This window comes from Cupressus sempervirens, chromosome 8, assembly GCF_028749045.1.
Source record: "Cupressus sempervirens isolate cs-2001-9-10 chromosome 8, ASM2874904v1, whole genome shotgun sequence".
NCBI classification, from domain to species: domain Eukaryota; kingdom Viridiplantae; phylum Streptophyta; class Pinopsida; order Cupressales; family Cupressaceae; genus Cupressus; species Cupressus sempervirens.
In genome coordinates, this window is record NC_143125.1 from 263,225,252 (window position 1) to 263,252,266 (window position 27,015).

Here is a 27,015-nt window from a genome sequence, read left to right on the forward strand (position 1 = left end):
ATTGCTATCATTTCTCTGCATGAGTTCAGCCCTGCTTAATTTGTTAGTGCCTAGTTTCAGTATACTTGGAGGCTACAATTTTCAGATTTTGGTAATGAATGCTATCTTTATGAGAAAAATGTTTTCATGGCAGGTCATGACTGTTAAGAAAGTTAGCAATTATGCATTGAAACATATGCAGTGTTTTCCACTTTAATATGTTACCGTTATAACCTTAGACATTCGGATATGATACACCAAATTTTCTCTGACATATAACATTCGATATATCTGACATATGTTTCACTGCCGATGATCATAGTCTTATGGTAACGACAGGCTCTAATCTGAAGCCATTACAATCCTTGTTGATCGCTAATTCACCAATGGTCATAGCGGGTGTCATCCCGTAGATTGCATTAAGTTTAATATTGTTACCAGGTCTAACTTATGCCCATAACATTTATTGAAGTTGTTATAGTTTGTTTATATTGTGAATCGGTGTATGTAAATATTGAGGCATGACCATGTAGGGTCATGCCCCTATTTGGTTGTGCTTCAATATGTACATATACTGATTACAATCTATTCTGCAGATCATATCAATAAAATGGCATAAATATCTCGGACCAGAATTGGACTCTTCTACAATAAGAACAGATATATATATATATATATATATATACAAAAGGATTTCTAGGATATATCAGAAATACAACAGTCTGCAATATCATATAGATAAGACTGAAAATTGATTAATAAGTCTCCACCAACTAAGATCTATTAAACTTTACAATGACAACTGCTGATTTACCAATGCCATGAACTTGGAACAATATGTATGCCTTGTATAAAGGACACAATCTTTAAAAGAAGGAAACACAACCTTCAAAAGAAGGAATCCCATAAGATGAAGCAATTTAAGTTTTGCTTGAAGAAGAATTGGTTGAAAATGGTTACATTAACCAATCCATCAGTTTGCATCTACCAGCCATAATCTTCAGAGCCATTAAAAAGCTCCTTGAAACCCCATAATGGAACATGAAAACATGCCCCGTGCAGATAATTGTCTCATGCAAAACAATACCTATTCCACAATTTTTGCATAAAACCATCATAGCTCTAATACTTGTTATTCATTTTCCATGCCTCCATGTTGCTACAATTGTTCAGTACATGGCATGACTTGATGTACGATGGAACCAAAAAATACATGCGTACAACCTCGAGAAAGTTAGTATTGATGTGAGTTTTGTGACCGCTCTAACATGTAGAATAAAGATTGAGTATCCCATCCTCTCTTGAACATGGAAAGATCCCATCCTCTCTTGAACATGGAAACTTCAAATGCTAATCAATGTAACAAATGTGTTATCAAATGAAGCAACCCCGAGGTTTACAATTTGAACATGCAACTTTATGTGGACACAACTCAGTTTTATGATGTGATTTGCTAGTAATCACCAGGGGGCTTACTTTATTCCATAGTTGAAAAACTTGGACTTTCCTTGGACTCGGTAGACCAAAAACTTGGACTCGGCTCAAAAAAGATGATCTTGATGGTGCGCTTTTTTATAGAATTACCAAAGGTGATGCATGAGCCTTTACCTAACTAAGCCTAAGACAATCACATTATAGAAGAGACCCAAGGTACACCTTTTAAGGAGATTGGTCATTACGATACCATCACCTCACTCTCCGTGTCCCTTAGCTCTCAGTAAAGCACCCTTAGTAGAACTAAGACCTCTCATTATAGACAAGGTTCAATCCCTAGCATTGCAGTAAAGTTTTATGCATCGTATATGGACGTATAGAGATAGATACTAATAATGGAATTGAATCAGGAACTCACTCTACTCGAACTGGCTGAGATGTTGACTCATGCTACTTGCTGATGCCATCCAAGATTGATTAATCAATAAAATAAATTGCTCCAACTCCCTTTGCTACTAGTGTCTCCTGTTGGTAACTGCTCTTTGGTCCCATAAAATACTACCACTTAGGTGGGCAAAGACAAAACGGAGCAACCGGCAGAGTAAGACCTATGCTAGTCAGATAAAGAACATGCTACCACTTATTGGAACAGAGGCATATGTGTCAGAGTGAGCATTGAAGTAAGATCAATAACCACATTGAAATACAAGAACATGCAAAGGCAGTGCTAGTTGATGAATCAGTTCATGTGAGTCTATCTCGGCATACAAACCTATTAAGCTATAGTCATTCTCCGCCACGTGGAGGAGTAGAGTGCTTAGTTTACCTTGTTGATGCGGTAGCAGATGATCTATGAAATGAAACAAGCTTGCATTGTTTATAACATGATTCACTTTTATCCTGAATTGAGTTACATCAAATAAACGATTAGACTGCATCATCATATAAGTGAATTCACTCTTCTACAGCTCAACGTTGGAAACATGGATTATTTATTAACGAGAAGACTACGCATCTATGGAGGGAGGGCTACTAGATATAGTTATAGGTGTAAAAGGACTCTTATGAAATGTTACTTTAAGAGACACATAATGATATGGGACCTAGCATTTCTACAAATAGTACTTTAGTGACAAGATGGAGTAGTGATGAGGTTGCCTTACTTCATCAGTAAGTAGAAGATCTAGAGCATCAAGTAGAGGATTTAAGATTTAGGATTAAGAGGATAAACAATGTTATGAGACCAAACTCATAACTATTACCAAGGAGAGGGATGATCTAAGAGCTCATATTAACAGTGAGGCTAGTCATATAGCTAAGATACTTCATAGAGCTAAGGCTAAGTCTATGGCAGAAAGGTAGGGGCCAAAAAGATTACTATTTCAAAGCCTTACAATTAGTAGTAAGCAAGGAACCTATAACCATAGAGATAAAGGGTGCCGGAGATCAATTTGGTAGAGACGGTCATGCAAATAGATCCTCTATAGGTTCCTTCTTCAACCAAATTACTACGGTAGGAGGAGGTAGTTCTCTTATCAATCCATCAAGTAGAAAGTTAATATATAAGGCTCAAGTCCGGTGCACATTAATGAGGGTTAGTCTAGATATGAGAGCATAGGTTAAGGATGAAACTCTCAAGTAGGCCATGGCTCACTATGGGATAGAGGCTAGAGTTATTTTAGTTACTTTCAACTAAGACATAAAATAAGTTTTTATCGAGATGCCGATCTGATAAGTTCTAGAGTTCTTAAGCATATAGGGCTCTAGATAGATGATCTTGATGGTGACCTATTTTATAGAATTGCCAAAGGCGATGTATGAGCCTTTACCTAACTAAGCCTAAGACAATCACATGACAGAAGAGACCTAAGGTACACCCCCTTTCATATTATTGTAGGGGTAGGGACCCGTTGAATAATCTGTTTATGTAGGGGCCCTTGCCCTTGGAATAATAGGGGTAGGGGTATGCATTCAGGGGTCAGGTGTTGGGAGGGAGATGGACACTAATCCAACCGACCCTTACCCTCCATCCATCTGCATGCGCATCTCCTCATTCGAGCTATCAATCTTTGGCTCTTCCCCTCCATCTTTAGGTGGAGGACATAAGAGACATAATTGAACATGTCATATGAATCCCAAACACCCAATCTTTAAAATTTCACCATAGTTTCAAACTTTAAAATGTATATCAGCAGCATAAGTTTGTATGTGTTTTCAAAATGACGGATAGTGATATGTCCAAATGTGAAAGAGAGAAAACTAACACCATTTCTTCCTTTTCTCTCTCCTAAAATAACTCTAATTTTTAGGCTATGAACTAGTAGGTGTTGAGTTATTTAAATGAGGAGTTAATTCTTCTTCTTAATCATCAAAGTTCTCATCTTTGGTATCCTCCATTTCATCGGAGTCACCCTAAAACCTTGTTTTGAGCAAGCGCAAAGAACAGAGGTCTCCAAAAGTGAAAAAAACCCAAATCATAAGTTGTTGGGCATGCCCATGCATCAACAAGAGTCCATTCCTCGGACTCGAGAGTCTAGAGGGAGTGACTCCCCTGGATTGGACCGTGAATCCATTGCGAGTTGTCTCGGCTTGCCATTGGACTTTTAAGCCCAGATGAGTCCAGTGATTTTTAAACTTTGTGCTGTTCATTCATGGAAATCTATTGACTTTATTCAAATGGTGAATGATTTTGCAATGTGAGCACTTCAGTTAATCCTAGCAATGGCTTTGAAATACAAATGCAAAAGATATTTAGCTTAGAGATCTAATCTAATATTACTAGTGTTCCATGGGGACGCGTCCCCTATGGTTTTGGAGTCGTACCCGTACCGGGGATGGATTTTGGTCATCCCCTAAGTCGTCCCCTTTTTGGCAAATTCGGAAACATCCTTGAAATGGCCAATTTTTTTTGGCAGGAAACTTGGGGACGACTAGCAGTATCGGGGATGGTTTTGCCATCCCCTATCCGTCCCTGAAACTGGTGGCCGTCCCTTTTTTTACAACCAATCTGGCAAAGGCAAAACACCCCCAAAAAAACATTTTTTTCTAATTTTTGCTGTTTGCGTGACCCCTAGTTGTTTTAAAGACATAATAAAAATATGCAACCCATATTTGGTCCATTAAAACACGAACTCTTCTAATCATTTTTAGATTTGACATACTTGCTAAGAGGAAGAAAAAAACATATGAGCAGTAGCAACAATGAGGAAAGATTGCGTTTAGTATTTACCAACTATTTTAGTTGGACTTCTCTTTATTTCATCCTGATTTCAGCATGATACTTGGAGCCTTTAGGGATTTTGATTTTTGCTATATATGTATGTGATATTGTTAACATGGAAGTACTTAGTATTTGCCATTTGATTATATTCCATGTATTGATCTTCTTAAATGTCTATGGTGAATGGTTTATCCATGTTATGATGTGCATATTTGAATTCTGTCTCTCTATATAAAAAAATCCCCTATGTTTTTGATTGCTGTCCCCTGAGGTCCCGTCCCCTAAATTTTGGCTTTAACCTGTACCCGTACCAGAACGTCCCTGTCCCCTAAAACATCTCCATCCCAGAAACTCTGTGAAGCATAGACTTTTACAAATGCAACATACTATTGATGAAAACCCTTTGCCCAACACATTGGCTATGACAAAGGCTGGTGTGGATGGTTGCAGAATGGCTATGGAGGAAGAGAACACCTATATTAAACTAATTTCAAGTCAAGCAATTTGTTGTCCTTTTTTAACATTTTGTTATTCCAAAATCCTTAATCATAAAGAAATCTTTTGGCAGTCAGTAGCATACGGTTCATGTTTATCTGTAAAGTTCCTTTGTTTTTTGATCTCCGAGGAATTGCTCATTGTTTCTTTGAGTTAGTATAATTCCTTGTTTAGTGTTCTACAATTGTTTTTCTTGGAACCATTTGCAAATTAGCAGGGCATGTTAAATTAGCAAGGTAAACACTGGGGTTTATGAAAATTAGTTGCAGAATGGATTTGCTTGATGTGGATGATTGTTACATTTACTGGGGAAGAAGCTTTAAGAGCAGGGTGCAGGTGAATCTGACTGGTTAAAATGTTTCTGCCAAACCATACCCAAATTAAACCACCCCACTTCATGATAATGGATTTGTCTATCAGATCCATCACGAGGACCTGGATATTCAAAACGTTTGAACCTAATCAAACTACGCAATGAGATCCTTTCCTCAACGATGGGTATAGAAAGAGAGATTCAATATGTTAGAAACCAATTTATAGCTCATTTCACTTTTCCATACCTGCCTAGATATTAAATCCTTTCACCTGACAGGGGTAATCCCTTTTGCTTTGTTTACGCTTATGTTGGGCCCTTCCACCTTTTAATGATATTTTGATATGCTCTATGAGTTTTTAACATTTTTCTTATTTTCCCGATTTATAATTATTTGGTACTTGGCCTACTTATAAAGTGGATGGTATAAAAATACTTATCCCAGAATTAACAATCCTATATGATGGTTCAAATCCAATTTTCTGAATCTAATCAAGCTACTAGGTGTAATCCTGGAGGAACTTGCAAGTCAGTTTATGATTTTTTTTTTCAAGGTCAACCTACTTGTTAGACCTTCATGTTAGAAAGTAATATTTTTAATTAACTACTCTTGTTAATCAAGGTAATAAGGCTTATTGTATTCTGAATAATCATGCCAAGTTACGTGGCATACAAATGTCACTTTGCATTTCATTAATGATGCTTTAATTATAATTGATGCTGCTTATGCTTCCCTTGAAAATAGAACTTGAGACTGAAAAACATTTTAATTATTTTTATGTTGCATTTGAAACACTATATATAATGCATTTGTGCGAACCAGCTTAATTGGTACTTGGAAATGCATTAACATAAATGCTATGCATCATTCTCATGTCTTCATTTTTTAACTATTTTATCACAGGAATCCCATGTTCGTCTTGAGGAGTCAAAAAGGTTAGCTGAAGCAAAGTGTGCACTGCGTCGTGCTAATTTGGCTCCGGAAAGGCCAGGTAGGCACTCCAAGGCAGTTTGTTGGCATCTCTTTTTGATTTTTCAGTGAAGGATGAACATATCTTCTATGGTCATAAAAAAATGGTTTTATGCTTTTCTTTTATGCCTTTTGTTTTTCTTAGTTATAATTACTATTGTCACTGTTATTACCTTTTTGCTGTGATGAGATTATTCTAATTTGTGAGATAGGTTATCTTTCTGGGGGCATAATTGTACGACTGTACCTTGAAATGACTATTCAAAATGTGTCAAAAACCTAACAATGTGTAAATTGTTAATGTTTTGCCTAGGAAATAATAGATAAACAGCAATAAGAAAGAGGATGGAAATGCAAAAAAGACGCAAGAAATTATCCTGGGAAAACCCTTCCACTTGAAGGGCAAAACCCAGGCACCCCAGCAAAAAAATCTCTTGTATCGATAAAGAAATGTTCAAGTATAATTTTCATTTGATGCGATATTACACACTAAGATAATAACACATATATAAAGAATTGAGAGACTCTTCATCTCACAACTGAAGGTTTCTTCAATTTCTAAAAACAAGTCTTTTCATATTTCTAAATGCATGCCTCTTTGCATGACACATGTCTCTTTATATAATATTATCTCAAATGAACATCTTCTCCAGTTGTAAACATAATGTATACGTATTCTCTCATTTTCAACATATAGCAAAATTAGAGATAAAGGTCTCTATCACAGTGACAATCTTCAACACTCCCTTTAACAAGAGAGAGATCTTTAGTATGACAGGCACACTAGCTGCAACCAAAGATGCCAATAATAAATTGACATCACATAAAAACATGTTATCTCAGCGTAACATAATTCACCATAGTTACTTCATAAGCACATAAAATTAAAGTCATGGAGTCAGACTCACAACTTCCACCATGCCTACTCGCAGAGGGTGGTTCACCATACCTACTCGCAGATGGTGGTCCTCACTCATCTCAGATTTCTCCAGAGAAGAATGCATTAACAAAATGTATAAGAATAACTGAGATTCTATCTCAACAAAGACCCCCTCTCAGCAAATCCTCACAATAAGATAGCTGATACCAATGAGCTTGCAAAGAATTAGACATTTCCCTCTGTCACATAACCACCATTTCAAGCTAAAAATATGATATTCTGTATCATCAATTTAAATCCATGACTGTAAGCAATTGTTCCAATGTTCATAATCTCTCATAATCTCATTACTTCTCGATGCATCCTGCAAGCAAGAGATATTAGTGATAAAATCATATAAAAATCAATGCTAACAGCATAAACCATTCCTAGTGATATAACAAAAACTCATGATCAATATTCAAGATTTATTCATAGAATACTTATATCTTTGTAGTCTGCCACTTCAATCACAGGCTCCAGAATGCTGTGTAACGTGAAAATTCCTCACTATCAAAATAACTGAAGCTGCAGCATACAGAAACTGCTCCACACAAAGAAGCAGACTACTGCATGTCCCAGCATCCAGAGTCTATCAAGTATATTTAGAATCAATTTCTACCGACCGAACCAGCATGTTGAAGTGCAGAATTTTTCTTACTAACTGAAAACATCATGTGACAACAAATCACACTTCAATCTGAGTAACATTTAATTTGCCTTTCGAGTGATTGGGCATATATATATATACACACATTATGATTCCCCCAGTAAATGACCAAGTGTATCTTAAACTGAATTAATCATACCACAACAAGTTGCGCACCTTCATTTTAACTAATAATGAAATCGATATCCTCTAAAAGGACTCTGGATGAGAGATCCTCAAACTATTAAAGCACACTGTTAAAGATACTAGAACAGTGCCCATCCATATAAACAACTTGATTTTTGTGAAAATCTGGGCTGCAAATTACAAATGCCTCTGCAATGCTGATTCTTGCTCAAGTTTCAGATAAACCAGTTCGGCATATACCTCTGATTTCTGGTCAGCAATGATTGATGACAGTGAATATACAATCTCTGTCAAGAAAGTGAAAGGAGATACTATTTATTCTGCCTCTGATGCTTCTCACACACAAATAAAACTTTTCATATACTTTGTTGTTACAAAATAGGTGTCTTGCTGAAGATAAATGGTCTTGACAATTGTTTGGGTCATTAGATATCACTTAATATCATCGAAAATAGAAGCACTTGAGGGGAATAAAGAAATGGAAATGCCAAGTCATCACAACTAGTGATGAGGAGTCCACATCAGATATAAGAATATTGACGAAAAAGAAAATACAAGAAGCTTGTCAAGGCATCACAACTAGTGATGAGGAGTCCACATCAGATATGAGAATGTTGACGAAAACGCAAATACAAGAAGCTAACTCCAGCTATGTTAAGACTGTTAAATTGACATATACTGATATACTTAGTCACAGGATTCACTGAACATTATGTATGAAATTCGAAGTTCAATGAATCCTAATAAAATTTAAAAAAATCATTCAGATTTGTCTGTAAATTCATCTGGAACAATGCAAGTCTATTTTTCTCTTCAGAAATCACAAAAAACACACTGCACATTGTTTAGATGAAGTATCTAAGATAGGAAATAGAGATGGAAGGAAGATTGGAAGATTTGGGAGCTAGAAACACTGTAACAGAGATGGAAGAGAATAGGGTATGGTTTAATAATTTTGCACCAAAACGAACTTCAGCAGATCATCGGCAGTGAAAGCCTTCACAAAAAATTGCATGCTAAAAAAACATTCCTTCAATGTGCGACCAAAAAGTCATCGATATTGAAAGCCTGTATAAAATTAGAGGTCTCTTTTTTATAAACTTTATCATATATTTATACATAAAATTCAAATTAAAAATTTGAATATATATCTGTTTATTATTATCTGTTCAAATTTAATAATGTAGTTTTAGTTTTAATAATTCTAATTTAATAAGTGAGAGTATTTAAATTTATATTAATTACAGATTAATATATTTTTATTTTATTTTAATAAATGATATTCAACTATTTTATTTTAAAATATAATATAATTTTAAATTTAGCATTTTTTTTATATCGGTAAATGACCGAAGCCTTATAGATTATATAAATAAAGCAAAATGAAATTGCAAGTATCTCCGTTCAAGCAGGCACTGGTAGGAAAGAATAGAGAAGAAATCCTCCAGTCTAGCTCGGGACCAAGGTCCTATACAAGTACGTTCTTAAAAGGGGCATACCCCTGTTTCAGATCTTTATGAAGGTCATCCCTTCTTTACATTTTATATTTATTTTCATGCTGGAAAATCGCTAATTTTATTCGAACTTTTATACATTTGCCTGCATCACCTTTGGGGGCTTAGGAAGGCATACCTTCCTATACATCTTGATTCAATGATTGTGAGAAGATTAAGCTGGTATGACAAAGTGCTAAATGTAGTTGAAGAATAGTCTTTAGTGAAACGTCTCTCCCCAACAATCACAGGTTTAGCTTTTGATATGAGGTTCCTTCACGTCTCTCTGCATTTAAAACAACTATGTTTACATTAGACATTAGTCCTCAAATACTGTTCAATATTCTATTATCGAGAAATCTTGCCCCTTTCTAAACTGATTCCATTGATTAAATTCAGATATAAAATATCAACTCTATTTAAAACTGTATGAAATTTGATACTAATGAAATATAGGTTTTTGCAATTTCTATCTTTTCACATTACTTTAATATTATAGTTGTTTTAAATTATAAATATGAGTAAGGTTAAGTAAAGTAATAAGACAAAGCTAGACTTAATTTAAAAAAATTATGCTTAAGGAACTTACCCATCTTATTTATAAACCATACTTATTGATCCGTAATTCTATATTGATTTGGTTAAGTTATGTTATTTCTAGGTCTGATACTTTAATTGTAGAACTGGCACTGGCTTCTATATTTTTTAAATTCAAAGAAAAGAACTGATTTATATTTGACTGTTTTAGCCTTATGTTAATTCTATTCTGTTATTAGACTATAATTTATATTCTGAGTTATTAATTCCTGTCAATAGTACTTTGCAAAACCTACTACTTATTTCAGGCAGTAAAATATACTATATTTTAACTTTTAAAGATTAATAACTTAATATTGAAATCTACTTGTTGATTGTTAAAGTCTATACTAATGATTCATAAATTATACTTTCCATGGTCCTCAATCTTTAATTATAATTCAGTGATCTCCCATTCTATTTACCTATTGATTGCTTGCATTTATAACTCACATGTGTCCTGATAAATACCAAGAGCTGGATTTATACATTTTCCTTTTCCTGCATGTTAACAGTTCATGTAGGGTTGTCCTTACTTAGTCATAGTGACAGATACCCATTCTTGGATACCAGAGATCTGGCATTAATCTTTGTTTTGATTGCAAATTGCAGGCTGAGTTTATTTTAACCTTAGCTTTGAATTCTAAACTTCTGTTTGGAATGCATAGTAGGAAAATGGAGAAGGAAACAGAAACACAAGCCGAAACAACTTGATAAACCATTAATACCCTTATCGCAGATTGATATTATATTATATTACTGAAATTAGTTATGATTCAGATTTCACTCAAGCCAAGTCTATATACAGTGATCTGTCATAAAGAAATGAGCACCCTAATGCTTGAGAGGTATCTAACAAAATATTTACATCCGTCAAAGGACTTAATATTTATATATTTTTTAAAAATTCAAATATGTATAAGGCAGACTTAATGTCGATGTTTTTTCGAACTTTTTCTCCTTGTCGAACCTCATCCGAATTTTATTGTTGTCAAACTTGAGCTCGAACTCGAACCTTGTGACATAGCTGGTATACTCGATACAAAACATGAAGAAGATTTATTAAACATATCTAATAATAATCTGCCTTCACGCAAACAATGAAAGACAGGCTTTCTTGGCCACTAAAGATGCATGATAATCTTTCCATATGTACACAGATGGACCAGATGACTACGAGGAAAAGAGTAGTAGCATTGGAACCAATTTAACCATGGGATTAAACGTCATTGAGTTGCACAACCAATGTGTGGATTGAAGGACACAAGATGCGCTGTGTTTCAAAACCCGAATCTCAGAAATGAAATGCATCATGGCATTCAAACCACAGGCACATATGCACAAAAAGAGCTGCTCCTGACGCTTAGTAGCCATAAGAGCTGCGATTATGGGGATGGCTGATTGAGGCCCAACGTGCCCGGATAACAAACATCCCAGGGATGTAAAGGCACCGTTGATGAATGTGACAGGACCAAACTGAGCATGCATTTAATGCCGCATTACACATAACTTTCAGTTATCCTGTCACCTAGACTCCTTTATTTTGTCACTAAAATTCAACCCTGTTTCCATTCCGAGTATACTCTGATATAACAGAGATTTAGGGGACCATATCTTAATCATTCTGATTATACCAAGCAAATAACTAGGCCCTGATACCATGCTAATGTGCCCAAGAAATAATAGATAAATAAAACTCATCCACTGAAGGGTAGAACCCAGCTGCACCTTTAAAAATATCTTTTTTATTGATAAAGAAATATTTGTGTACAATGATTTTCACTTAATGCGATATTACACACAAAGATAATTACACGCATATATAAAGAATCGAGAGACTCTTCATCTCACAACTGAAGGTCTCGTCAAATTCTAAAAACAAGTCTTTTCATATTTCCAAATGCATGCCTCTTTGCATGGCACATGTCTCTTTATATAATATTATCTCAAACAAACATCTTCTCCAACTGTAAACATATTATATAGGTATTATCTCATTTTCAACATATAGCAAAATCAAAGATAAAATCTCTAGCATAGCTACAATCTTCAACATAAAATACTAAAACACAATCAAAGGCTGCTGACACTCTTTGAGAATGTTTGACCATTAAATAGCTCTAGTAAGGCCTAGCTGTTTGGACCCAAATTTTGGTATAATTTCAAACTTGATTTGCACATATTGACCAGTCAAATTTGTCCTCATCCATGCATATTAAATGAGTTCTTGGTCTCTTAAGGTTAAACACTTCATGTTCCCCATTTGAGTCATCTCATTTCTTGATGCAGCTGATCATCTATATAATTGTAGTTTCTGGGTTTGATTGTATAAGCTTTTTTTGCATCAACATTTTGAATCACACACCATGATCCATCATCAGGATGAAAGAATGAAAACCAGATGATGAATCTCTGTGTGTGATTCGAAACGTTGATGCAAAACACTTACTCAATCAAATCCAGAAACTACAATTATAGATCTAATGGATTGTGAAAATTTGCTAGCTTTTATCATATTTTAGTAAATGCCTTGCCTGAAAAGGACCAAATGCGTAATCATCACATCTTTGCAAATAGAGTCTTGTATCATTTCGAAAATAATTTTAGGTGTAATAAAGCTTTATTTGCATTACAGTATTACACATGTTTGCTATGTTCATTCCTTTGAATGTGTTTCATTGCTTTTATATAACACATGTTTCTGTAGTTTCTTGTGTTGTATGCCATATATCCAATGAAACCATAACTAATATCTTTCTGCTATTCCAAAATGTTTATTTTGCCTTTATATTTTTCCTAGGATTAGTAGAAAACAAATTGTCATAACATTTGAAAATATTTTCTAGCTCTTTTTTCTTTTTCCTCAAAAAGATTAATACCCACAAATAGAAAAGCTCCGATTTCCTTTGTATGCCAGACTTGGATGTACATTGAATATTTTATGGTTAATTTACCTTTTAATATACTTAGATTGAAATAATAAGCATGTACAGGGTTAACTCAAAGGGTGGGATGCGCTAGTTTGGCAGCATTGGTCTCTTTCTATGTATGTTTTTATTGTGGAAACTACTGTTGCTCTCTCTCTCTCTCTACCCCTCGGCTCCCTCCCCTCGCCCCTCTCTCCTCAACTTAAAGCATAATAGGCCTTTCATTTTCAATAAAATTTTGCTTATACTTTTTTAGCAAAGTTGTCCTGATTGTGGATAAATGCTTATGTAATAGGCTATGATAGCTACTATTGTTGATGACAATTGAGAAAGGAATGCAACCCACAGTCATTTTTCTCTAAGAGGCTTAATGCCATTAGAACTCATATATATCAACTAATATCCTAGAAGCCATAACTTATTTCTGGATTACAACTTTGAAGTTGGCTAGCTGATATTGACCAGATAACCTAGACATGGTTAGACATTTTATAGTCATGGAATTGACATGGATAGAGAGGCTTGCATCAAAACAGGAAGTATTAATGCCTTGCTAGTTTTTCCTAATGTTTGGAGCAAGTGGCACATTATCATTCGAAGGAATCATAAGATTTAAAGGTGCAGAAGTCATCAATTTTATTAAAATGTGCACAAATTTGTACATTTTTTATTAAAAAATAGAAATGTAAAGCTCATGAAAAGTAGTTGTGTCATAGTGATTACAACCATAGTTGTTGGTTGATGATTACAAGTTTAAGTATGGATTGAGATGGTGGCATAAAGGAGAAATTGACATAGTGAAAGAGCCCGTTGAAAGTTGAAACTGTCAATCAAAGATGGTCAACCCTCAACTCTTCCCAAGGTAGGATTCTTTTACAGAATTTCTTGGTGTGGAGATGTCATTTGAAATAGTAAATGTTGCAGACATATTGTACAAATCTTCACTATGGTAGAGAAGTCAAAGACAACTATGGGGCTAGAATATATGCAATATAACATGAGAACGCCATAAAGTAGAAATTGGGGTGTACCTTGGGATACACATTTGTGTAACCATCTAGTGCAGTTGTTAGGAGGATCTCAGTCATCTCCATATCTTGATTAAAATGATGTATACAGGATTTATATAGTTTGAAGAAACAGCCTATAAACTAGCTAATTCAAAGTAGAGATAGTGACTACAATGCTGCATTCTGTATTCTCATAAAGGATATTAGAAGGAAAGACCGTATTTTTCTGTTTGTCATGTGTGACCTGTGTTCTCATAAAACCTTTTCAGAAAGATTGCATGAGAAGGTTGATGGAGAGATAAAGTGCAAAGTGCTAGTGGTTAGGCTTGTGCTTGAGTCACAGATACAATTAGTCTGCTTGGGTGAAGGTGATAATTACAGTGAGATGAAAGGCAATCTAGTTGAGAATATCCAATGATAGAGAGTAGATTGGAGTTATCTAATCCCAAAATAAAGGGCTAAGATAATCTGAAAATTATAAAATAGTTATATAATGGATCCATGATAGCAACTAGTTAAAAAAATATGCCAATGCTCCAATGCTTTCAATACATTTGAGCTCCTGAAATAAAAGCCCTCTGGTGTTAGCATGTGTTTTGAGCCAAACTTCTTATTCTACCCTTCTTTTTCGTTGTGTTTGGAGTCTGGATTCCTATTTCCACCCTCCTGTGATTGTTACAAGGAGTGATGCTTACCTGCAGTGTGCCAGTTTTAAGGGTCCATTACCAGGCAATGAGCTTGACGTACATTTTGTGTTTTGGTACCTGATTCCCTCATTGGGAAATTTCGTTTCAACTTTGTTCAGTAAAAAAATAGATCAGCAACCAATAAAACTGGTGGGCTCCTACGAAATATAGCAGACAATGAAATAATTAAAAACTTTCTTTTATGAAGCTTATGTTTGAGTAGATAAAATTACTTAGATTATACAATCTTAATGACGGAGTACCACCATGCATTTCTTTAGCATGTTGAGTTTGGTCAGTCTCAGCAAGGACACATGGTTGTGACCCAAGACTGGCTCATTGAGTCCGCAGCTAAGACTTTCAGGCTGAGCTAAGTCTGAAAGCTGAAACCTGAGCTTATGAGTCTGCTGAAATTCACTGAGACTTGCAACTTGGTGTTAAGTTGTTTCAGGAGGGTCTGCTAATAAAAAGAGAAAATCAAATTGAAAATTAAAAAAAACCTATTAAAAATATTTTCATATTATTTATTTTAATAAATTAACTGTCGAAGTTTTGATTGACATAGTCCATTGAGTTTGAGTCTGAGTAAAAAAAAACAGCTGGGAGATTCTGAGATTCAACATTTTGGTTTGCATATCGGATTTTGTGTTTCATAGATGCACACATCTGAATCCATAAGCCAAGGTGGGTACAATATGCACGAAGTCGTCAATTTACAGATTTGCTTGCCATTACTTCATTTCACATACTGTAATTTACTTCTAATAGATATCCATTACAGCTAGCAATCTTCATTCAAGTTGTTAGGGCTGGAATGAACTTTTTTTTTGGTCGGTAATATATGATTTTATTAATATAATAATATATAAAAGAGAGTACATAGAGAAAGTATAATAGTAGACTAAACATCATCAGCCCATTACAACCTTCTAATTTCCACATCCCTTAACAAACAACCCCTAAATCCATCCATACTATGACATCAAAGACATAAAGCCACATCGGCTGCCTTACAAGAAACCTTACAGCCACAAGACCGTGGACACCAATTACAATTATAATTGCTTACAAAACAAGCCAATCAAGACCATGACATCACTGACCATCATCACCAAAAACCAGGGATTGAGACCACTGGCCTTCAACAAACCACTTCACGTTGACTTCAAAGTTCAAACACTTCGACCTCCATCCATGACCCCTTCATGCTCAGCTTTGCACAGGCTCCACCCATCTTCAAATTTTTGTCACCACCATTGTTGCAGGTAAGGCCCTTAAAATGCTTATGCCCATCTCCTTCATAAAGATTTCTCTTTACAAATTCATTAAGACAAAATTCATCAATCTTTTGCAACATCTTTCACGGTCCGTACAAGACCAGCCTCCTTCCGAAGCACATAGACGCCATCATCACCACCTTTGTTGATCCCAAAAAAGCAAAAAATTCCAACCCTTCAACCCAACATCACACATTTGGAAAATACACCCTCACCACCATTCTTCGGTGTCGAGCGGTAGTAGACCGATGACGGTGAGGGTTGGCCACAGCTAAACCAAGCACATGCCTTCTCTGTGCCTCTTGAAACCTCCTTTTCCAATTCCCCCACTCCATAACAAATTGTGCCTTGTAAGCTTCCTAATTATAGCACGGTAGCCACTATAGAAAAAAGTAACACCCCATTGCAAGCCCTTCCTCCCAATCTGCAAAGCATTCACTATAATCAAAACCAAACCTGGGTGCAGCCCCTTCCAAGAGAGAATCCAGTCCAACAATCAAATCATTTGAAAAGAGACTACATAACTCACTTAACTACCTCCTCCGTCTCATTTAATTTTAGTCCCCTGGCCATAATGAGGCCTGCAATGTCCATATTAACTTTCCAGTGACATTTTGTTTCCCAGAATAATGTCCCCAAGGTTGCCTTAACCAACCCGAATTACTCCAGATGACAGGCATTTGAGCAGAAGTTTCAGACAGTGATTTGTCACCAACCCAAATAGCGCCTTCAACTGCTTTTTTGTGTAAGGTTAAGGTTGGATCCATTATTTCTCCCTTTTTCTTCCTTGTCAAGTCTCACTTCAAGAAATAAAACAGCTGGAAGAAAAAACTCCATGCAAACACACCGCCATCACAAGTTAAAAAGCTACCTCGCACGCTCGACTCTGTGCATCTTGGCTGCATTTAATGAATTACTTTTTTCAATAAAAGGAAACGTCATCATTCCACCCCTCTTAATCATTTCCCTTCAAATCAATAGCTCTACCACCTCGCCGCATTCTAAAAAAGTTAAAAAAAAAAAAAAAATTATTTCTAAACAAAGTTCGAAAAAACATCAACAAATAATAAAGAACATCAATCATCCTCCCAACAGTCAAATCTTTCAAATTCCCCCCCGCCAATAATTTCAAATTTTGTTGCCCATTTTTATAAAGTGTCTGCGTCTTTATTACCTTCCCTTCTAATGTGGCTGACTTTAAAGTCTTGAAAGCTATTTAGAAATTCTTTGATCTTCTACAAAAAATTTGTCAAATGCCACACTTGAATCTGATTGATATGAATGGTTTCAAGTCACCTTCTAAGTGCAACTTCTTTACTCCTAAAACTCTCACACATTGAACAACCAACAAGGCTGCTTTTATCTATGCCAGATTATTTGTTGCCTTCTCAAGTTTTTTAGTTGCAAATGCAATAACATCCCAGGCCATAATTATGGCTGCAATATCCATATTAACTTTCTAGTGACATTTTGCTTCCTGGAATAATGACCCCAACGTTGCCTTAACCAACCTGAATTACTTCAGATGACATGCATTTGAGCAGAAGTTTCAGGCAATGATCTGTCACCAACCCAAATAGTGCCTTCAACTGCTTTTTGTGTAAGGTGAAGGTCCGATCCATTATTTCTCCCTTTTTCTTCCTTCTCAAGTCTCGCTTCAAGAAATAAAACCGCTTGAAGAAAAAACTCCATGCAAACACACTGCCATCACAAGTTAAAAAGCTACCTTGCACGCTCGACTCTGTGCATCTTGGTTGCATTTAATGAATTACTTTTTTCAATAAAAGGAAATGTCGTCATTCGATCCCTCTTAATCATTTTCCGTCAAATCAATAACTCTACCACCTCGCCGCATTCTAAAAAAGTAAAAAAATAAAAAATTATTTCTAAACAAAGTTCGAAAAAAATCAACAAATAATAAAGAACATCATAAAGTCAACCCCGCCACATCATCCTCCCAACAGTCAAATCTTTCAAATTCCCCCCCGCCAATAATTTCAAATTTTGTTGCCCATTTTTATAAGGTGTCTGCCTCTTTATTACCTTCCTTTCTAATGTGGCTGACTTCAAAGTCTTGGAAGCTATTTAGAAATTCTTTGATCTTCTACAAAATTTTTGTCAAATGCCACGCTTGAATCTGATTGAGATGAATGGTTTCAAAGTCACCTTCTAAGTGCAACTTCTTTACTCCTAAAACTCTCGCACATTGAACAACCAACAAGGCTGCTTTTATCTCTGCCAGATTATTTGTTGCCTTTTCAAGTTTTTTAGTTGCAAATGCAATAACATCACCATTCCAATCTCTAGCAATAAGCCCTGCTCCTGATGGACCTGGATTATTGCTTGCAGCACCACCAAAATTAACTTTTGTCCATCCCTTCTTAGGGGGTTCCTTCTGATAGGCCTGTTTGAAGCATCCTTTCTTCAGGATCTATATACCTAGCCACATTTTCTAGATCACACTATTGGCCTTTGTAAAACATTAATTTTGTGTGACTACATCTAAAGGTAGCCGCTCTCATAACCTCTTCCATAGATTGATTAATAACAACCACTCAGGAGACTCCTCTTTCTCCTGAAAAATCCACCAATTACTTTCCTTCCAGATTTCCCAAACCACAGTTGAAGGTTAACCATCCAAATGCTTGACAAAAAAGACTGGGAAGGAGGTCTACGCCAACTTACAAAAAAATCCTTAACTGAATTCATCCATGGCCCTTTCCAATCTAGCTTCTTTCTTACCATTGCCCAGTAGTCTTGAGCGACCTGACAGTGCAAGAGAAGATGATCCACAGATTCCTCCCCCTGTTTGCACACGACATGTCTATTGGGCCCATTAAAATCCAATCTCTTTCTTCAATCATCAGTTAGAATGCGGCCTTGCACAACTAGCCATGCAAATGACCCTGCCTTTGGAAGTCCATCCTTTTTCCAACATAAGTCACCAACCTCAAAGCATTGCTCCTATCTCCTAGAAATCAGCCCATAACCCAATTTCATCGAATAGTCCCCCGAAGGAGAGGAACACCAAAAATCCTTATCCTCCTTGTTAGTTCTGCGCACTTCCCTATTCTGAAAAATACCCTGCAGTAAGCTTTTTTGCTGAATGGCTAACTTTTCAACATCACAACTCTTCCATTCCCACTCTTCCCCATAGGGCCCCTCTACTCTTTCTATATAATCAGCCACTATCCCCCCATAGTCTCGAGAAAACCTCCTTATCCTCCTCAAAATCTGGGGAATCATATAGAGTTGGGTAGCCATTCCAAGAATCTTCCCAAAATTTAAATTTCCGTCCATCTCCCACCAACCAAGACACATGATCCATGATAACATATTGACAAAAGAACATGAAGTTCCAAATAGCCATCCCGAAGGGGAATTTTTGATAGTCAAAATTCTTCCAAGCTCCTGAGAATTCAAATGTTTTGCTTTGAGAATTCTCGCACATAATTGATTAGAACAATAATAATGATTCCACACCAACTTTACTGCCAAGTAAGACTGCTCCCCCATATTTTTAAGGCTGACATATCCTGTCCCAAGCCAATAAAGGGAGTTTATTTTCCTCACTTACCCCATTCCAAAATAAGTTTCTTATCTTCTGTCCTATTACTTTGGAGACCTTCTTAGGGATATTCATACACATCATAGAGAAAATTGGGACTGCTGACACCACATATTTTAACATCAAAATGCGACCAGCCGAAGTAAGCCATCTTCCCCTCCATCCGTCCATCCTTTTCACACACTTGCCCACCAAATTTTTACAAATCAGCCTTATTACGACCTTGGGATGGAGGAATGCCCAAATACTTAAAGAGATCCACATCAGATATTTAGAATCCTTCCTATAGCCCTTTGTCTGCACACTGGGACATTGAAAAAGAAAATTTCCTACTTATTCCAACTAATTTTCTTACCCAAGACCTTGCCATAGAGATCCAAAGTTCTTTTCATCACTCTTGCTTCAATTTTTGAAGCCTCACTTGCTAAGAAATTATCATTTACAAATTGTAGATGAGACACAACCTCCACACCTGCAGGAACCTTCACTCCCTACCATGAGCCTTGATCTCTCTGCCTAGCAATCAATCTGTCTGAAACCTCAACCATAATTATAAATAGAAAAGGGGAGAGGGGGTTCCCTTGTCTTATTCCCTTCTCTAGCTCAAAAAAACCTTGTGGACTACTATTCACCAAGACTGAAAAACGTGGGGTAGAAATGTAGCTCCCTACCTAGTCCACCCATTTCTTTTCAAACCCAAACTTCAAAAGAACTTTTAGCAAGAAGTCTTTGTCTACCTCGTCATAGGCTCTCTTTATATCCAACTTCACCATCATTTTCTCCAATTTCCCTACCCTTATAGAATGAATCATTTCATGAGCTATAATCACCCCTTCATAGATGGATCTGTTGAGGGAAAAGCCACTTTGTTCAAAGGAGATGACCGAGTCTAGATCCTTTTTAAGCGATTTGCCATCACCTTTGATATAATCTTCTAAATGGTGTTACAGAAGGCTATCGGTCGAAAATACTCAATGATTTCCAAAGCATCTCTCTTCAAGACTAAGGCAATAAAGGTGTTATTTAGATGCTTCAAAACAAAACCTCCCCACCGAGATTCTTCTATCACCTCCTAGATATCCCTTCCTAGCAAATCCCAAAACTCTTGGAAGAAGAGTACTGGAAAACCATCTGGGCCTGGGGCTTTATCTTTTCCTAGGCCCTAGAGAGCACTTTTAACTTCTGCCATGGTAACCTTATCCAACATCATCTAATTTTGTTCCCTTGAGATCTGGCTAACATTCAAGACCTCATCAACTTCAACTTCATTAAGCTCACCTCGAAGTCTTCTTCTTTGGAAAGAACCAGCCGCTTCCTTGTTGATATCCTCTAGATCCTGCAACATCCTCCCATCTTCAGCTTTAATGGAGTAGATCTTTATAAGAACCCTTTGCATTGTAACATAATTATGAAAAAACTTGTTTCTATCCTCTTCTTTTAATCATGTTTCTCTCGATCTCGGTCTCCAAAAAGCTTCTTCCCTTGTCAACACTTATTATATTCTTTACTTAGGGATTTTTCAGTCTCAAAATCCTCATCCCTCATCCCAAACCTGATCACCTTTTCATTTAAAGCTTTTAAGGATGCTCCTAATGACAACTTTTTATCAAATATGTTATGGAAATGTTCCCTATTCCAAATCATCGGCTGCTCCTTAAGGAATTGTAGTTTCTTGAAAAAAATGAAGGCCTTATTACCTTCTATTTCTAGAGCATTCATCCACCACTCCTTTACCCTATCCCAAAAGCCTTAAGCTCTCAGCCACATTGCCTCGAATTTGAAAGGGCATCTGTATGGGGATAACTTTGCCTATAGCCTTAATCCAATCAAAAAGTGATTAGAGCCATAAACAGGTGAAATCTTTGCCTCACAAGTCCACCTAAAACTTGACCAATCCCTAGACATAAGAAATTTGGCAATCTTTTCAACAATATTAACAAACCTCAGGTGCATGATTGTCCGTGTGAACTCTTCTTTTTTAAATGGGATATCAAACATACCATTCTCCACAACAAAGTTGTTAAAATCAACTTGGCTAATAGAGATCCAACCCCTCCCCCTTTTTACTCATTCGAGCTTAAGATTACATTAAAATCTCCCCTCGAAAAAGCAATTTCCTCTCCCACCACTTGCAACACTTGTCAAAGCTCTCCATAGGTCTTTTCTTTGCCTATCTTGAATTGGCCCATAAACATTTATTAGATTGAAACCTACCCCTAATTGTTTAGAAAAGACTCTCACCCATTGCCAGTGCTGCTCCTTTTGAACCACATGCACCATCACCAATTCCTCTTTCCATAAAAGCCCCAGACCTCCTGAGGCTCCCATAGCATCTGCCCATAAACTTTTCCATCTACTAAAGCATCTACCTATGAAAGCAACATCACCAACTTCAATGTATGTTTCTTGAAAAAGAGCAACATCCAATTTTACCTGATCAAGATCTCTTTTGATTAGGGGAATACCTCTTCCCGATCTAAGTTTTCTCTGACCAGCTGCACTTCCAACCTCCATTAACAATCTTCTTTGTTTCCGACTAGGCTTTTTCTTCTCCCCTACTTTCACCTTTGGATCCTTTGCTTCGGTTTGAGATAACGATCTTTTTTCACTCAGAACGCACACATCATTTAATCCTAGGACATCTTCATCTCCCTACTCTTCAGAGCCTACTTCCAAATTAGATTCCACCGCATGACCACTTGAGTCTCTAACTGAATCAAAGTAACTTTCCAAGTTTCTCATAGGAGAAATTTGTATATCTTATTCCTTCCTCCTCCCTAATAGTTTCTTCTTCCCTTCCTCCATCCCCATTGTGGATTTCTCCTATCCATTCCCCTTGCAATTCCTCCTTTGGTTTCTCTATTCTGCTCGACCATTTGTCTTTGCTTTGTTGCTCATCCTTTGTAAGGGAAAGATCCTCACTCTTTTGAGGGGACAAAGATAGTTTGTTCAGATCCAACTCACTATCAAGCTTTCCTTCTCCATACCCTATTGAATTCACAAACCCATCATCAACTGCTAAGTCCTTCATTAACTTTATCCTCCTCTCAACTCCTACAACTTCTTGGTCCCATTCCTCCACCTGAAATGTTTCCAAGGGAACCAAGGCACTCTCTAAACTTGCTGACAAAACCTCTTGCTGATCAGCCCATAAGTGATCCTACCAACATCTATCAGACTGTTGACCATGTCTATCTTGTTCCAGAGTTAGCAACTCACATTCCCAAGCCACCGCTTGAGCAAGCTTTTCCTTACAAGAAGAAATTACCCTTTGCTCCTATGAAGCTAAGAGAAGCATAACCCTATGCAACAATTTCTCATCCTCCAAGCCTTTTTGAGACCCATCCACCACTCATCCATCTGCTTCGTGATCATCACTAAGACGGTCCACACAGACAATTAGGTCCTCAATAGATAATGAGTGCCTCTACACCCCTTCCCTATTGTACAACTCTATTAGCTAGAGTAGTGGGTGACAAGCATTCCATTGAATGCAAATATAGGGAAACATTTGCAAAGTTACGTTGTCAACCATCTCCACCATTTTCACATATTTACCAAGCTTATCTCCTATTAATCTATAGGATCCTTCGCTCCAATATTCCTATGGGAGGTTTCCTAGTCCTACCCATATGAGGGCATTTTGAATGATCTCCTTTGTAGGATCAAAGTTTGTTTCCCATGGCTTCATATAGAATCCTTTACCTTCCAAAATATATGGTCCACTATTTAGAATCAACTCCCTATCATGCTCACATCCAACAATCACCATATAAATATGTTTTCCAGAGTTTTAAACCCATTTGCATGCCCCCATTGTTTATCGCACTAGTTTTTAACTTTTGCTACTGCTGGCCACTCTCCGACCCACTTGATAAAAAACGAATGGCTTTTTAAGAAACTCATAGAATCTTCCCTCCTTAATATTCAAATCCAGACCCACAATTGTCCAACTGGTTTGAGCTGTTTCCTCAATCTTGACCTTCTCTTGATCTCTAGCTATTTTGGGTCTCCACAACTTTTGAGCCATCGAATTGAAGTCAATCCTACCACCCAAATTTCTTGAAATGAATCTAGTCATAGGGTGCTTTGATGATTCCTTCCCCGATCTCCCATTCCCTTCTCTACCACCATATTGAGCCCACACCTTTGATTCCCTTGTGGATCCGAGCGATTCTGGCTTGATCTGACAAAACCGAATTTGTCTTGACCATTATACGGCCAAAACCGCCTATTAGGCTCTCTATAGCGAAATCCCCCATGATGTTTAAAACTACATCTACCATCATTCCTTCACACCTGTCCTTTTTGCCCATACGATCGCCATACCTGCCTGTGGCGAAAGCCTAAACCCCTCTGCTGCTACTTCGCCCTAAAGATCATGCTTTGTTAGTGTGTCATGGCTGCAAGGAACTTATAACCTAGGTCACAAGGTTTGAGGTTGTGTTTCTGTTTGGCAGCAATAAATTCTAACAAAGTGTGAAGGAGAGGAAATCAATTATTTTTTTGTGATTGAATTCAACTAATATAATTAATAAATCCGTAAAAATACCAAAACAAATAAAGCTTAGTAAATATATTAAATCATATATTTTATATACTAATAGTTAAACAATTAAGAATCTAAATCTGATAATTTTAAAACTTAAATTTTTAATATACTACATTTCCTTACATTAAGGAAGATGAATATTAAAAAAACAATGGCAAATGAAATTTTATAAAAATGAAAAGTAAAATATTACCAATGAAATATACTAAAAAATATTAAGAAAACCTATGCCAAAAGGAGCTACCTGTAGGGGACCTTGGCACTACCTCCACAACAACTTTTGAGGATTTTAAAGCAATGCTTAGACGTGTGTAGCCGGGTGAAGTTGATGCCTGGTACCTGCAAGTCTACATCATCGAGATGGGCCAAAAACATACACACACACAGACATATATATACATACGTACATATATATTTATAGACATAGAAAAATAGTAGCAAACAAAGAGGAGTGCGACATCGTGTAGATCTCTAGCAGAAGTGACCACTAGATCTCTAGCAGAAGTGACCACGACTACCTCCCCTCATTCTGCAGGCACGTCAAATAGGATTCATACTAAAACTTGATCCATTAGTATTGTTAGCATGTAGGTAAACATAACCATGTAATTACAAAATGAGAAGGTAAATCATCATCAATAAAAAAGGAAAATTGACATATAAGCATAATCAAAGATATGAACAATATTTTTGAATCATTACTTAGGAAGAAAAATCTCATAATCAATTAAAGAGACAACTAGGATCATGTATAAGTAGACATAAATGATAATGATAATGAAAATATTATTTAAAGGAAAGGCATAATCTTATAATTTCTTATCATTATTTAGCAAAAAAAGAAAAATTCTGTCATCGAAAAAGAGAATTTTGAGGATATAATCGAAAAATCAAACATATAGCTGGTACAAAATCCGAGACAAAGATTACCATACAAAATATCATTTGCCAGAGAGCCCTCCCAAGCTACAAAAACCTTGACCAGGTCATGCAAGAGCAAACTCTTACTTTTGAGGGGAAAATTTTAAATTCTCCCATAAGTTATTTAAGGACAAAAAATTATTAAAAACCCACTAGATAAGTTTTGAGGAAAAGTTATTCAAACCCTTCATAATTTTTGAATGAAAAAAAAATGTAAAACCCTAGAGCTTTGTTTGCTTTTGAAAATGAAATATAAAAACCCACAAAATAATCTGTTTTAGTAGGGAAAATATATAAACCCATCATAATTTATATTAAGTGAAAATATAAAAGCTATAATTAAACCCAAGATGAGAAACTCAAACTCGTATTTAGCATTTCAGCCGAAAAATAGAGACAAACTTGGACCATAATGTTTTTAGAGGTTTCCCAAGAAAACCAAACCCAAAATATTGGTGGTGCAAAGCTAAGAAATTGTGACTAAGAAACCTATTGGAAAATAGTAAAATACAGACAAAAAGTGCCAAAAATAGCAGGTTAGGTAGTAGAGAAAATGTGGCGCTAAACGAGAAAAATCATGAGCTTTTTTTGGGTCTAACAATTTTCTTTGGTTGGGAATGTTTGTTCTTGGCTGGATTATTCGAGAAGACAAAACACCAAATTACTGGTGGGAAAAATTGTAATTTTAAACTTTCAAAAAAATGCGATTTCTTAACTACTTTGCATTCATGGCTATTTTGACCAACTTAGCATGTTCTTAAAAATGCAAAGATGAGTCGATTACCTTACATCCAAATCTTCTAATGCGATGCACAACCTTGCAAACCTTGGCAAATTCTCAAAGGTTTCTTTGTGCTAAGAATTTACAAGTTCAAAGCTTAGTTGAACTTCTTAGCATATCCCAAAATGAGGCTTGCTCATTAAAATTTCCAACTTTGTATCTTCTGCTGGTAAGCAATTTTAAGGGTCATTGGAGAGTCTTTGTTACAAGATTCAAGAATTGGTAGAATAACAAATTTTCGGATGATTGATTTATTAATTGAGGAACAAATGTGTTCCTTATAAAGAATTACAAGGATGTTGTTTCTAAAAGAAACAACGTAGATTGAAGATGAATTTAGAAACAAATCTGAAGACAGAATAGGAAGCATTCCTATCTAGACTGAAAGACGGAGTACAGACAAGTAGTTGACCATTATAGAAAGTATTTAACTAAGGAGATAATATCTTAATACCCTCCCTTAATGGTCAACACATGGATGTCGGAACATTCTGGGATAACTGAGACCCTCCTTGGATCTATAGAATGCTGAAACCAAGAAGCTTTGCTGGAAGAGTGCTATGACTCAAAATGGATTGCAATTACAAAACTTCGTTTTTGTGGAAAAAACGGTAAAACCCAGAATCTCACGCCACCTTGCCTATTACAGACAACATGAAATGATTTTTAAGGGGAAAATCAACAAACCCAGAAAAATCGGAGTACCTAGAAGAGAGCTTGGAAAGCCTAGAAATGATATGTTGTTGGAATCTGAATTTGCTGGCTTGAAAATTGAGGCACAAAAATCAAGGCGCCTAGAAAAATTTGACGACAACCCATTTGAGATCTCGAAAAACCCATGAAGAATATGGAATAAAACAAAAATTCCGAGCTAAAAAATTAGGGTTTCGAAGAAAACCCTAGTCAACAACCATTGAAGGTCGAAAAAAAATGGCGGTTGGAGGTAGAAAATAGTCTATTTTTCCATAGAGAATGTCCTTGCCAGTAGAGACGACATTGGATCTGCACACATTCAAATAGAATGTTGTTCAGGCACGCGTTTTTTAGGATCGATTGCAAAAAGAGACAAAAAGAGACATATGCAAAAAACGACGCAAT

General features: G+C 36.2%; 1 protein-coding gene across 1 annotated transcript in view; it reads left to right on the forward strand.

Moving 5' to 3' along the window:
* LOC149542465 (regulator of nonsense transcripts UPF2) overlaps window positions 1-27,015 on the forward strand; it is a 196,650-nt gene that overhangs the window by 14,106 nt on the left and 155,529 nt on the right. Inside the window, exon 2 of the mRNA XM_089797407.1 lies at window positions 6,346-6,433. Coding sequence (XP_089653533.1) covers window positions 6,346-6,433 — 88 coding nt within the window. The remainder of the gene's footprint in view (window positions 1-6,345; window positions 6,434-27,015) is intronic.